This window comes from Micrasema longulum, unplaced genomic scaffold, assembly GCF_059751315.1.
Source record: "Micrasema longulum isolate JH-2025_06_02 unplaced genomic scaffold, ASM5975131v1 h1tg001478l, whole genome shotgun sequence".
Classification (NCBI taxonomy): Eukaryota; Metazoa; Arthropoda; class Insecta; order Trichoptera; family Brachycentridae; genus Micrasema; species Micrasema longulum.
The window spans coordinates 541,936-557,621 of record NW_028278663.1 but is presented as its reverse complement, the minus strand read 5'-3'; the positions used below and the strand labels follow the sequence as shown (position 1 = coordinate 557,621).

At 30.2% G+C, this 15,686-nt stretch overlaps 2 protein-coding genes across 3 annotated transcripts in view; one reads left to right on the top strand and one right to left on the bottom strand.

Annotated features, from left to right (window-relative positions):
- The window catches only part of fru (sex determination protein fruitless), a 50,759-nt gene extending 49,369 nt beyond the window's left edge, over nucleotides 1-1,390 (top strand). The window contains exon 8 of one of the 2 annotated variants that reach the window (XM_088235958.1): nucleotides 1,036-1,390. In XM_088235958.1, coding sequence (XP_088092084.1) covers nucleotides 1,036-1,262 — 227 coding nt within the window. In that variant the 3' untranslated portion in view covers nucleotides 1,263-1,390. Of the gene's footprint in view, nucleotides 1-631; nucleotides 1,003-1,035 lie in introns of those variants that run through there. The other variant, XM_088235957.1, reaches the window with a different exon arrangement.
- Nucleotides 1,391-7,433: 6,043 nt separating this feature from the next.
- The window catches only part of LOC148275256 (uncharacterized), a 95,282-nt gene continuing 87,029 nt past the window's right edge, over nucleotides 7,434-15,686 (bottom strand). Inside the window, exons 2-5 of the mRNA XM_088235952.1 lie at nucleotides 13,406-15,004; nucleotides 11,406-11,590; nucleotides 10,202-10,416; nucleotides 7,434-9,183 (exon numbers count right to left, since the gene is read on the bottom strand). Of these exons, the coding sequence (XP_088092078.1) occupies nucleotides 8,994-9,183; nucleotides 10,202-10,416; nucleotides 11,406-11,590; nucleotides 13,406-15,004 (2,189 nt within the window). The 3' untranslated portion in view covers nucleotides 7,434-8,993. The remainder of the gene's footprint in view (nucleotides 9,184-10,201; nucleotides 10,417-11,405; nucleotides 11,591-13,405; nucleotides 15,005-15,686) is intronic.

The following is a 15,686-nucleotide window of genomic DNA, read 5'->3' as shown; positions in this document are numbered from 1 at the left end:
ATTAATAAGACTTGCACCATTTCAAACATCATCAGACTGCCGGAGAATTTCTCTTCTCACTGAGTAAGTTCAGTATCATAATTGGAAACTTGTTTGAGATGCTTCATTATCATACTAACATTCCGCATTTTCTAAAATAAAGTCTGTTCCATTGCCACGGCAGTACACGCTTAAACCCATTCATTGTTCTACATTTTCATATTGTTGGTTATCTTTAAGATATATCATTATATACAGTCAGTCACTCGTAAATATATTGATTTATTTTACTTTGAAGAGAAACTCGACAACATTTCACAAAGATGTAAATTCAAAGATAATTTTTCCTATTTTTTTGATTTAAAAAAACTAATATCCCGTTTAAATTTCCGGAGTAATCAGAACATTGGATGGGTTTTTTGATAAGTGGACTTCTTTAATCCAATGAATTTGCTACTTTTCTGAATTGCAGTTTATTAAAGAAAAAAAAATTATGTTGATTTTTCACAAGTAAATTTGGATTACGGATGTTGCTCCGTACTAAGGAGTTCTCTCGTGTTATCGAGTGAATGAGTTTAGCAGTTTTGGATTACTGATGGGATAGAGTATCGACGGGCATGGTGGTATTTAAAGTGTTGGTGTGCCATTGCAGACATGACTAGGTCCACACAATCGTATCACAGCATGTTTACTGCGGCGCTGAACAGCTCCATGTGGCGCTGCAAGTCGTGCGGGAAGGAAGTGTCCAACAGGTGGCATCACTCCCACAGCCACTCCAGCCAGCGGTTCTCGTGCCCTTACTGCGCATCCACCTACAGCCGTATAGACACCCTCCGCACGCATCTGCGTTCCAAGCACTCGGGACTACTCGCTCGGGAATACTAAGCCACTCCGAACCCGGCCGCTGCCGTGTTAACATGTACGATGAGACTGTGATCTGAAATAATTAAATCCTGTATATACTTTTATTTTCTGTCAGTGTGCTTCGATCAGACAAAACTTGAATATAATTTATGGAATGATTTTTACTCACTTTGCATTGGTGTGCCGTTGCAGACACGCATAGGTCCACTCAATCCTATCACAGGATGTTTACCGCTTCTGTGATCAACTCTGCACTGTGGCGCTGCAAGGCCTGTGGCAAGGAGGTTTCCAACAGGTGGCACCACTCCTTTAGCCACAATTCTCAGAGGTTTTACTGCCCCTTTTGTAAGGCTACATACAGTCGGATAGATACCCTACGCTCCCATCTCCGCATCAAACATAAATTAAGTCAACTATAAACTAATCATATGTTTCATTAGATGCTTTTACATTATTTTGCTGAAGTAACAGGATAAAATTGAATAATATGTAGTGTAACTACAGTGAACTCAAATACATTATAACTGCACGAGGCAAACAGACCTAATAATTGTATTTCAATGTTGGTTCGATTCTAACTTTTGTTATGTCTAATTATTTTTTATGCCTTCAATTTGTAATGGATAGGTTTTATTATTTATAACAAAGCAGTTTTTGGCATAAATAAAGAGTATACTGTATTTTTTTAAATGGGATCTCTTGTTAGTTGTTAAACTCTCGGTGAAAAAAAATGCATTTGCTTCACGGGCATTGATTTTGCGCAAAGAATGCTTTACAATATCGATCATGCTGGAATACATAATATGACTATTTGTTAGGTAAAATATAAATTCACTAAACAAAACGATCTCCATAATCATGTAATCCAATGATCTTCAGAAAAAAAGCCTCATCTAAGCGTAGTTTATGAAATAATGTTTAAAAAATGAATAAATAATATTATTATCATATTAACCAAGAAAATGAAGACTGCAGTTGTCATTTAATGTCTTGTATATACATATTATAATTTGCCATACAAAATGAAATACTGTTTATTATGCTCTTCATTTTCTGTTATACATATTGAATACGTATTTAACATGTAAGCTATGATCATCATTGATTAAAATGTGTATATTGTCATTATCGTGCACTTTTGATATGCATGTATGTAATATAGTCAGCTTATTTCAATCATGGTGCTATATTATATATATATATTTATGTAATTAAATGCATTTTATTAGAAAATGAGTGGAATAACATTGTGTGGCTACTCATTTTATCTATATTTAGGTAACTCACTTAGTGCCCTAATTTTGCGCTTGATATTATCATTTGTGATCTAATCCTAAACATAACTGTTAGTGCAATTTGATTTAAAATCGAACCATTTTTTATTTTCTACCATTAATATTTTGTCATTACATTTTTTTTTGGATCAAAGGAAACTTATTTTGGTGAGAATGCCGTCCATTTTAAAATCATTTAGTCATTTTATCTCAAAAGTATCAATAATCTATTTTGATCTTGGGGAGTGGGTAGTCTTTACAAGTATAAATTAAGATTTATTTGTGGTTTTGATTATTGAGTTATCCTGCAACTTACCTTAATTTGTCAAAATGTTTTAGCGAATAGTTTGTAAATAACATCACTATTTTTTTTATACAATCTTTATAAAGAAGTAATTTAAGAGTTTGGGACCTTAAATATATTTTTGAACTAATCTGGGACAAAGACAATGTAAATCCGAATTAAACATAATGGAACACAAATTAAAAATAATTTATCTTGGGTGATTCACAATTTGCTAAAATTTTGCCATTTAAATTATTCACCCCTTTCTTTGTTATATTAAAATAAGTTGTCGTAAAGTTACCATAGCACCGTGAAATCTTGTGTATTATCAAACTGACTACTTTGTAATCAATATTTTCATATTATGTATGCTTTCAAATACTCTGTTGAATTATACGTACCTAGTACTTAAATTCTCACATAGTGATAAAATTAGTCACCAATAAAAGCATTAATAATTGGTAATGGAATTTAAATGATGATATTATTAAATTTCCATAGTATTTGTAATAAGAATTTTCTTGCGCTTTGAGCACGCGAGTCAATGGTTGTGTTTTTAAAAGTAAAATGTATTTGTAATCTTAACCCTAGGCTTGGAGAGCGGTAAAGCTATTTTAATCGAAAGTCTTATCTTAAAGGTGATAATGCGATGTTGGCTGTGAAATATTTTGGTAATAACTTTTGACTGAGCATATCTTAAATGGATAGTGCGCTGAGATTACCAATGTAATTAAATATACACTTCAAAATTTGACAAATAATTATCATCATAATATAGTTTATCCAGACATGTTTATGTTTACAAAATTTGTTCTGTTGTAACATGGTCCAAAAATGTACTGATTATTTTGTGAAGGAAAGTCAATTAAGCTAGGCGAGAGTTAAAATATTCATCTTCTCATTCGAGAGATGTTATTAATGTATTATGTGAATTTTGATCTCCGATTTCTTTATATTTATGTATGTTTTTAACTGTCCTTTATTAGTCATTATATTATATTTTGAATATCATGTACTAAATTGTATGAAAGAATTATATTTATTGAGAAGATTAAAAATAGTTACTTATATAATTACTAGGTGTATAGCAAGATGTACTTTAATTATTCGGTATGTTGCTTCTAAATGGCCTTCCTCGATAAAAACACCTTCATTTATCCATCCACACATACACTGGACTTTTAACCCTTTTTACCTGGAACACATAACCGTTTTCTCATAATGACCCGTGACAACTACCCACAAAAGACCTAATGGCATTTATACAAATTCTTTTTCTTGAAAGATGTGTTTTTTTTGGAAATTGTTTACTTTATTTCTCGAGGTAATTTCTTCAACAGGTAGATGGAATTTGTGTTATTACATTATTTAAGGTAAGTCAACACATAAAGAGGACTTGTTTACCTATAGCAATAGTCACATAAAGCCAAATGTCTCTGTGCATGTGTCAATTCTCATAACTGCTATCTTCAAACCATGTGCCAAGTTAGTAAGGATTTGTAGATTGTGAGTATACAATGACTTGAATTACACAATATTTATGTTTCATGATCATTTTCATTGCAAAAAAACTAATTGTTTCATCAAAAATAAGCTTGGCTTTTGCCCGCTTGCATTATTGCATATTGCACCCTAGCAATCCGAAATCTTTAGTATTCCATAAACAACTATGCATTCCGAATCACTTGAAGTTGTATTGTAAATTTTGTTTTGAAATTGTAGTGGCTGAAAAATGCACACATTTTACACATTAATTGAGTGACGATATCAACCTTTATTCCTAAAATTATACTGCAGAGGCTTAAAACGCATTCTTGTAAAACTTGGGATTATTTCCCAAAATAAATATGTATTCTTTAATTAGTATCCATATAAAAAGAACTGGGTTTTATACTTAACTCGGTTTATATTAATTTTGTATAGTTCAAAGATATTTCTATTATTTGTAAACTCCAATAAACTAGCTGTTTATGGGAAATTTAAATAAAATAAAACAAAGGCTACCAAATTCTGTCACCAGACTAAAATCTTTTAAATGGATCCTGTCTAGATTTATATATCTAGAATTCAAATCGTCGGCTTTTGTTAAAAATGAGTTAGAAGTTACAATCTACCCATTTCATAATGATTTATCTAGTTAATAAGTCAGTATGTTGAATAAAACGTCACTTATAGCTAAATTCGACACTAAAATTATGTTAATGTGAATATAACTGATAAAAGGTAGATGGAACTTCAATGTTGATTACCTCAGAATCAACACTTAGTTAATGACTGCTGGCAGTAAGCCGACGAAATTCATATTTGTTTCATATATCTTAAAAATGTAAAGAATTTTTGTCCGTATCTTCATATCTAGGTACTGTATGAAATATATGTACATAAAAGTGTACTTTTTTTATTTTGAGTATTTTATACTCTTAAGGCTAAGGACTTGAATTTCGTGAACACGGTAAGTATTTATTGACTAGCATAATATATCAGCTTAAAGATTGCACTAATGGAACAGTAAAAAATCTCGGAAGCATAAGAGTATTATCTAATTATTATTACTTTACGGTCAGAAGTATATTACCTTGCATTTTTTTTTTAAAGGGCATAACCCGCTAAGCCTCTATTTTGGGGCTTGTCAACAGGTGGGATAGATGGGATATGGAAGAAGGTAATGAAAAATGCACCACAACACCCAGACCAATTGCGAAAAAAAAGTTTCTTGGATTTTCTTATAGCAACTGTCGGGAATCGAACCTGTGATGCCAGTTTCACAGTTGGCCATCTAACCAACTGCGTCACGGCGCCTGTCTTAAAATGTTTGAGTATTTGCTTATACCCACTCTTCAACAAAATGAAGTTCTTGATATTTTTTTGTAGACTGTACAAAAGTGCTCCGAATACTGAGTAATATTATTATGATTTATGAAAACATTTAAAATTTATTTAAGAGTCCTTCCTAGGATTACCTGTTCTGAGGTAAACTGAAAATTCAGTTTCTATGTGGATAAATTTGCATCAAGTAGATTCATAACTGTGAAAGAAAATCAAAATGCACAGTATAGACTTTTGTATCTATTTGCTGTAAAATATATCTTGATAATTTAGTTTGTTAGTGTCAATTATTGTCTCATATTTAAGTGAGGTCATTTTTTGTCAACTGTCAAGAAAAATGTTCTTCTAGATTTTTTTGCGTACGCAAACCAGAGGAAAAAATGAAGAAGTGAACTTCTTCTACGTCTTTAAAGTATTTAGAAATCGGAATACGTTTTGTTGTGAAAAAGAACACAATAAAGATACATAATTTATTTGATATTATGCAAGATGAAAAGACCTTGGGCCTGAAGCAGAAAAACAATGTGTTCTAGGTAAGTACTCGTAAAAAGTTAGGCATAATGTCATGAAAAATGTAGCAACACTATATAGATGGATGTCATTTTTGACAAGTTTCGTTTATTTTACAATATTTCAATATCAAATTAATATTGTCTTTTGAATTTCCTCCCTACTGCGGTAAATTTTCAATTTTTTATGTTCAATAACTGTAGTGTTTCATAAATAAGTTTTCTGCGTGTAACATAAACGTGTAAATTATATTTATTCCATAAATAAAGAATAAATTACCATAACCTAAAAATATTTATTGATAATCGATGTTTTATGTGTGAATGTTAAAATAAATGTGCTGCAGTGTAAAATAACACTAAATAATTTTCTTCATAAAACATTTTATTGATCGTCTATACATTTAAGAATATAATCTATTTTCACATTGAAGTATGTAAACACATCTGCTTTGAAGAATCATAAATAGATTAAGGAATTATAATAATATTAAGTATTTAGTTTCTTTACTGCTAATCAATTTCTCTCCACTGCGAAAAACCAATGTTTGTATTTTATATAAGTCCTTACAATTTATCAGTAGAATAAGTGTGAGTTTCAATTATGAGGTAAACCAAGAATAATTTTTATTCTTAATATTTTTGAGGAATTCAAAACCTGAAAAACAGCCTCTTTTTCTAATTGCATTAATTCTTCTCAAGTACAAATGTTTGTGTACTAGTTTTTGTTCATTTCTAATCTTAAAATTATCAATGATGTAAATATTTATTAAAATATTGATTACGTCTTTTTATGGTTATTGAAACTCATTGATTATTTCACTAACGTTTCGAATATTTCAAATTAATTAATGAAAGTATTAAAATTACTGTTATCACATTAAATTGTGTCGATGTTTGGTGTTTCAAAATATTTTCATGTTAATTAATGTCTATTAAATATGTAGAAAAATGGTTGATGTTGTTTGAAATTTTCATATTTCTCTTAAAATAATTATTACAGGATTCAACAATTACGATTACTCATCTGTGCTAGATTCTTTTATCGCTTGTTATTTCATATTTATTAACATTATGGATTTATTGACAAATTGTTTATTTAATGTTCCTTCTTTTACATTATCCGTGTTGTGTTTAGGTGTAAGATTTTCTGGCTGATAATGTGACATTTGATGTTAAAAATACGTGTTCATAAAATTATAAAACTTGATAATTGTCTCATCTCAAAATAAATTGATATTGTTCATTTTGCTTCTATATATTACTTTACAATCTTGTATATAGTGTATATTTTTGTAAAAAATAAACCTGTGATCTATAGTTTTGTTTTCATTTTACCATAGTAGTAGTGGTTTGATTTTGTAAAGACCTCAGATTTGAGACGTGGGACATAGCAACGTCCGGTGGCAATTATCATCAAACAGAAGTGTTACTGTTGGCTGGACCCGATACTGCCGGTGCCTCCTGAGAGCCTTCGAATGTTTGTCTTCTTTATCAGGCTCTCTTGTCCTAGATGTTCACAGCTGACAGTTAATTAGGGATGAGGACCTGACTTGGATGAGCGCGCAAGAATTGAATTGGTAGCTAACAGAATGGACCTGTGGTTTGTCAGTGGATGCCATATGTTTACTTTAGGGAAGGATCACGGAATGTATAAAATATTTCAATACCAGTTAACTTGAAAAAAAAACTTCATTTTAGTGTACTTTTTTTTATTATTATTTCTCTGGATTAAATATCAAAGTTAGCAAAAACATATGATTCCAATGTGAATATGACAGTGAAACTTTTGAGAACTCAATTTAACTTCTTAATGTGCGGAAGTCAGAGTTGACTAGAATTCTATAATAATTTCATGTCTTTATTTTAAACATAGTTTATTGGCACATATTATTTATTAAAACATTTCATAACAAAAAAAAAACAATCACTAGATTACTAAACTTCTAAAGGTCGAAAGCACTAGGCATTTGTTGTAATTCTAGAAATCAGAATATGAGTTGGTAATATTATTTAATGTCGTATTTTATTTTATAGTACATTAAAAACAATGTAAACTCTGGAAGACTTGCAGATGCTATGTCTGCCTTAAATTTAGTATAAAATACATATTTAATCACAATAATTAACTATCCTATTTATTGCACATACAGTGTTGTGAAATTAAAACAAATTACATGACAAAATGCAAAGAAAACTAGAAGCTATTGTAGTAAATGAATACTTGATATCGTCTGGTCCATGCGAAGGTTAAAAGAAAGTGGGTTTAATCTATATAAATACCAGTGTTACATATTAAATCCATTTATTATATTTTTAACCATTGGAAACAGAACCAATAATTTTCTGCAAATGATTTACACTTAGCAGATTCGCAACATTCACATAGACATGATGATATATTGGAATAGTATGAAATTCTAAAAAAACCTAAAATAGATTAAGCGTCCAGAGATAATGATTATAAAACATTAATGTCATGTTTGAAATCAATTGAATCATGAAGTGTAATAATTGATGGATGATAACTTTACATTATGACAAGTTACTAAATGAGGCTAAGCATTGAGACCACTAGAAAATTCCTCTTTAAGAAGTATATAAATACATGCTTATATTTCTAAAACGGTACCTATTATAAATTATCTAAATAGCGAATTATTTCATAAAACAACAACGTATAGGCAGGAAGTACATAATATTATGAATTTTATAACATAAATTACAGAATTCCGAAGGCCAGCATTAAAATTAAGCAGTATAAATCAGGCTCCAGTTGTGGCTTGTAAAAAAACATTCAAAATCTTACATGCAAAGTTCAAATTATCAACACCTCCATAAAAGTAAGGTTTTTTAATTTCTGTGGTAAAGCAATGCCTTGCTCTTATATACAAATTAAGAATACTAAATATAAAAAAAACACATTTTTATGGAATTTGGAGTTTCATTTTTCTGATACAGTTTTCAAGAAAACTAGTTAGACATTTTATAAATAATGTGTATCAACAAAATAACTTACATTTATTTTGATATTGCTTTGATTAATATTAATTTCTGTGTTTTGTATTCATATTCTTTAAGAAAATAATTGTACTAAGAATTTTTTTTACTGTTGATACATATTATTAATACCTACTTACAATACCTCATTACAAGCATACACACATTCTTATTTATAATAGATACATACGTTCCGGCCTTACACTCTTTTTTAATTTTTAATACTTTACTATGGTAATACATAATTCTAAGAAATCATTCTCCATAGTGTCTTAGTGCTCCACTCATTCCACTTGTGTTTATTTCGATCATTTCAGCTTTCTCTGTTTCCATATTGTTAATGTTTTCTTTATCAGTGGTCGTTACTTCCTCTGACTCTGGTTTAGAAGTCTTTTTCTGTTTCTTCATCTTTTCTTCCAGTTCCTTATACTTAATTGTCAAGTACCTGGAAATATCAATTATAATTATTTTCCATGAATATCTACGCAGCGTTCATGAACATAAGTTGGTGATTAGATGGTGATCATGATAATATCCTACACATACCAACAAAGAAATAATTTTAATGTTTAAGGATTAAGTCACTAAGAATATGGTCTTCTTATAGAAAACTTGTATACCAGAAAATGTAATTCTTCAGTTAGGTAGGTACCGAAATGTGTTTTATTTTCAGTTATTACATTATTGAGAAATATTATGTCATTGAATCACTTTCAAGAAAAGAGAAAACTTTCGTTAATTATACAAAAATTACACATTCGAGGACACCTTTTTCTCACAAGATCCAATCATAGGACACATTATAACTTTCTTATTTTTTGTAATATTTCACTTCCTACTGGAACATAGTTGATTTGATGTAAAGATGCGTTTTTTTTTTCTGCAAAAAGAAAATCCACTGCTGTAGCTGTCATTCTGTCATTATTGATGGGAAAATGTTACTTGCCTGGGCATCTATGATGCCATATAATAATATTATTATTATAACGAAACAAAATAACATTCCCGCAGTGGGATAAGCCGTAAACTGCCTATCAGGGAGTTGCTGGACTGAAAAGAAAATGTATGAGAACGTTGACAGCTATTGCCATCCTTTTCCCTCATATAACACAAAATTGGACAAATGCATCCTGTTGAATAATCATCTTATTTGACTAACACAGACTGTTTTTTATAGGGTCACAATATCTTCTTCATTTTCACATGGGTGTCTTTTCAATAACAATGTGTTTTAGACTGACAGCTTTAGCTATCATTTTATAAATGAGAGACACGATTGTGACGGCTATACCAGGCATAACCGCAAAGGAGTTTGGAATCCATATTCATTTTTTATCATTTCGATAAAGTATTTTAGTGTTTACATTCATTAGAAAAATCATTTTGACTATTAAATCGCTTTTGAATCACTCACATTCGAAGCAATAGATTCTAAAGAATACCTTAAAAACTTTTAAACTTACTTATCAACCAAAGGTCCGCTATAGTCCTCTGGAAACTTAGGTGTGTATGGTAAAATGTACTTGTATAGTCTTTCATTCAAAACGTATAACTGTGCTGTAGAATCACACTTAACGTTGAACCACCAATCACAAGTTAGCGCCACCTGACTGAATATTGTTCCATTAGGACAGAGGAAGGAAGCTTGCCCTCCATTAAGATCACAATAATGCCAAACCTAGAAATGAAAATAATATAAATTATAGAAAAATAAAAAAGTAATCAATTAGGATACAATAAATAACTAAAAAAACTAATTAATTAAAAAGGTCATCATTTCTAAAATAGTATCAATCTGCAAAAAAATAGGTAGGTAAAAACTTCATCATTAACACAATCTAAGTAATTTGGAGTTATGATGATTATTTGAGAAAATAACTATTTGATAGTTAAAATACAATGAGGAAGTTCAAACTAAGCCAGAGTAATTGAATTAATGAACTTTGAACTTCAAAAGGGTCATTTAATAAGAGTAATTGAATTTAAAATGTAAAACAAATTTTATTTTACATACAATGGATATTTTTATATCACGTTAAATAATATTTGATGCTTTAAAGATAATGTCGGTCAAATGTCCACCACAGAGTTGTTTAATCCGAGGTCCAATTTTCATTAGATGAGCAATTCAGTGTAAAAAAATTTACTACCCTGGCAACACCAACGAAATGTTCATTTTGATTTCTTCGACAATCCAACAGATGGAAAAATAATTCAATTTTTAAGTAATGTATTTGCTACTTACACATTCATTTGCTTATTACACATGAAATGTGATTGCATCCTGTGTTTCTTTAAGTATCCTTTAAAAGGACACAACACAGCATAGTTGAATTCAAATCTGGAATTGCTAACTGAGCGACGTCTACAAATAAACTAATGAGTCAAAACATAAAACTACTAATTTATGAGTAGTTTAGTCGCCTTCTGTTTGATGCTCGTATGCGGTTTCTTGACTATTCTTAATTCTATGATTTTTATCGATCATATTATGAGCGCTATGATTGTTAAAGTTTTCTGATTTTGGAATCACTCTGCCTGTGAGGCATTGGCTTCCCGGAAACCAGAAATGTATCACAACCCCGTGTTATTAGTTGATTTCGGAGAACTAGTGACGTCGTTTAAAGTAGTTAATTTTTATCAAAATCTATTATAATCTATATTTACCTGACAATTAGTTTCGGGATCACCAAAGAATCCTTTATATCTTTGTGTTTTACAGTCAAATTGCGTTGAAGGAATTACTGATAAAATGGGGTAGTCAATACCGGGTTTTCCAGGAGTTCCTCCCAACTCGTTTTCGCCTGCTAAATAATCTTGATTACTACCAAGTCCCTGTATTCCAAGATGTTCTGTGAACAAAATAAATGGCAGGTTCATAAAACAAGTAGAAGTAAAATGGCTGTCTTTGTTACATGGAGGGACTGGCATAGCTATAATAGAGACCTACTGATATGCCTGAGTGGCTAACTTAAAGTAAAAAAACTTTGTTTAAAACATAAAATAAAAAAAAACATAAAATTTAAATTACATATTTGTTGCACTAACTTTGTGGTTATTCATTATTATAAAATGAATAAAACAACTTTGTTTTGAACCATTTATTTTTTATTTTTTCTACCAACCGGTTTCAAAGCTATACAAGTTAGTTTATCAAGGTATACTTAAATAATGAGTTATATCATATTTTATTCTATCAATATTATGGTTCATATGGAAATTATATATCCACCTCTCTACTCCTGTCTAGTATTGAGCGTATCTATCTCGAAATTCGCTTCCCACCCTTACAAGAAAAAGAGACTTGATTTATTAGTTCCATGCAAAGCACAATATTTATAAAATAAAATAGGATAGAAATCATTAGTTATGTATACCTTCTTAAAGAAGCTTGTATAGCTTTGAAACCACTTATTTTTTCTTTTTCTACTGTTACAAAGCTGTTTTATTAATTTGATTAGAATAAAATTAATTACTCTCAAAAAGCATCGAGGTATTGATAAAACTTGTCCTTCTCATGGTCTAATGGTCAGCCCGTTTGCCTACCACTCAAGAGGTCTTGGGTTTGTTTTCCGACATGTTTGACAATAAATATTGATTAAAATAGTGTTTTCACACTTGAGTATTTCATAGTCCCTGAAGCAAAAGAGTTATCATCGTACCTTCATACACTATACACTAACATTAAAAAAATAAAAATAATTGTAAATCTATTTCAATATATTATTATTATTTATTATTATATTATTAATAATATATTCGAAATCATAGTTCAGAGAGTGTGCAAAGATGTGAGATTATCATTGATTAATATTATGTATGAACTGCATTAAGGTTAACATGCAATTACTAACATTAAATTGTTGCTAATAAAATTCAGTGAAATATTTATTAAAACATTTAAGTTAGTAAGTGAAAATTCTTGATGGAAGTTTATTATATAAATCGAAGACGAGTGATACTTTAATCCACAAATTTGGAATATCCAGTGACCGGTTTCATCGCTTTCGCGACATCTTCAAGACTGGTATCTTAATTAAGAAGTTAAGTTATTAAGGAGTAAGATAAAAATAACTTTATTTGATTTACTTTCATAAAATTTTGAATTATTTATTCTTTCCTCTATTTTGTACACTGAACTTCTTAATAAAGATATCAGTCTCGAAGATGTCGCGAAAGCGGTGAAACCGGTCACTGGATATTCCAAATTCGTGGATTAAAGTATCACTCGTCTTTTATTCATATAATAAATATTTATTAATTTTAACTATGCAATATATTATACAAGTACTTCTATATTAAAAGGTACCTATCCACCATTTATCATTTTTCTAGATTTTTATATCAGTTTCAAATCGGTAGTTATTCCTTGTAAAAAATCAACATTAGTTTTAAAACCCACTTAAATCCACAATTTTACACTTTCAAAATATATTGTAATCCAAATGTACTTAAGTTAATTATTATTTTTTAAACCATGCTTTTTGAAACGTCCAAAATATTACTTCCTACTCATATTCGTACATATTTATGTTATAATATTATTATCATAATTAATTTGAAAAACAACTTTTTCAAATTTATTAAAAAAATGTTTTTGTGTTTAAGCACCTTTTGATTTTACAATAGGTACCTATTCATGTAAGCAGAGAACGTACATATCTTACCTTTTTCTAAATCTTGCGGAGGATACTCATGCACGGGAAGAGGTTTTAGAACGGGTACAACTTTGGTGTTTGGTCGTATTCTGGAACTATAGAGTGGTGCATGAACATCATTATTAACTTTCACCAAAGGTTTAGAAGCGATCTTAAATGGTGTTGGCGTGCTTAAGATTGTAACTGGTGTTGAACTTTCTATATAGTTTTGATTCTTTTTAAGATTATTCAAAATTTGGACCAGTGTTTTAATAGAGGAATCAATATTGTCAGTAGTAAGAGTTTGCGGTAATGAGTTAGATTGTTGTAGTGTTTTTAAAATCTTTGCTAAATTATTTTCTTCATAAATGTCGTCCGATGTAGATTCGTAATTATTTAAATTAGGTGATATATCTGCATAATCTTCGGGACTTTCTGTATAGATTGTTGGCCTCTTTGTTGGTCTCGGTTTATACTGAACTTTGGGTTTCTGTGTACTGATAGAGTAGTCGTCATATTCGCTTTCCAATCCAGTGGAGCTGTAAGGTGTAGTAGTAATATATACAAATTTAGTTTGTGGTGTCAAAACACCTGTGTTTACCATTGGTTTGAATCCTGACTCTGTGATGGGGTTAAAGCTAACTGAAGGTTTCCTTAAATTGAAGTTTTTATCCGGTTGATAAACAATCTGACTTTTCAGATTTTTCTGTTGTTGCTCTTCAGACAGTGGTGAATAACTGCTGTAAACATCGTTTTGTTCTTTTTGATCATTACTATTGTAATATTGTACTTCGGGGGATGAAACATCGTAGTAATTTTGTTGGTAGGGACCCTTAGCTTGGACAGGAACTGGAATAGGTGTGTTAGTGTGAGGATTAAGTTTAGGAAGAAAGTAATCATCACTGTTATTGGGCAGTGGAATTTGCAGTGGAGGCGTTTGTTCGTATGGCACAAGTTTATATTGCTGCGTTTTGGGTCGGCCAGTTTCTGGTTTTACATAGTACTGAACTTGAGCTGTTTCGGGTGATTTATAATAATTTATCGGGCTTACCTTTACTGGAACAGGTATTGGCCTTTGAAAATCAAAATTATTAATATTTGTAACCTTAGGTGGTAGCATAATATCTTGAAGAGGTGAAACATTACTCGATTGAGGATAGCGAAGCCTTTGATTTGAGGCATAATTTAAATTGTTTGTTAGTTTCTGTGGATAGTATTCTTGGGCAATCTTACTCGGATAAGCTGACGCAATATTAAAGTTTGTCAACCTGTTTCCTTGGTAACGAGGGATGTTATTGTAATGTGAAGTTGTGAGTTTTCCATTGCTCTGAACAACAACCCTTTCTGGTTCAACTTTGGCTGAATAAACTTCAGTCTGTGGATTATTAAAATCATTCGCCAAATAGAACGTCATATATGGAATGAGTCGACGGTATCTCTCATTGACAGGTAACGTTGTATAGTTCAGATTTTTTTTTTCTGTTGTGGTAACACTACTGTCCGATTTTTTGTAAGGGTTGATAGGTACAAATCCTCCGAATTCAATATTCTTCATATCAACTGAAATCATTTTTCTTGTTGGAGTGTTTCCATTTGATGAAACCGTAATTCCTTTACTGTAGGAAAGTACTGAAAAAAAAGAAAATTTTTAATTAGTACTTTTAGAATAAGTTTTTTAAAGCATTGTAATGTGAAAATGGAAATGGAGTACTATAAAAATACATATTTAAAAAATAAAAATAATCATAGGTAAAATTTATTAACAGAAAAACAGTTTACATGATCTTTGAAATATACCATGACCTTTTTTTTATATGTAGGTAGGTTTTGGCTGTTTAATGGTAGACATTTTTTCATGTCATCCCACACCAGGCAGGTTGTCTCTTTTTTGGTGTGGTATTTCGTTTCGTTTTTTTTTTATTATTTTGTTCTTTTTGCCTTTAATGCATCATTTACATAAAAAAAATACCTTAATAGATGTACCTACCCATGTAAACATTTTCAATAAAAATAAAAGTATTCATTTTGTAAGTTTTTTGAAAGACAATTACTTACATTTTTATTAATTACAAACACAAATTTCAAAATATTTTAGTTATTTCAAATACGGTAGGTATCACATCTTAATTAATTAATATTGTCAAAGATTTCGGTTCAACATGGGTTGTACCTTGAACCTTGAGTCGAAATGTAGGTAAATACACAAACAATAAAAAAATAGAGATATCAAGGAATTAACAATATTTTTTTGAATACCCCCTGAAATCCGAGGTCCAAAGCAGTTTTTTAATTCCATTTTTACGAAGTTTTC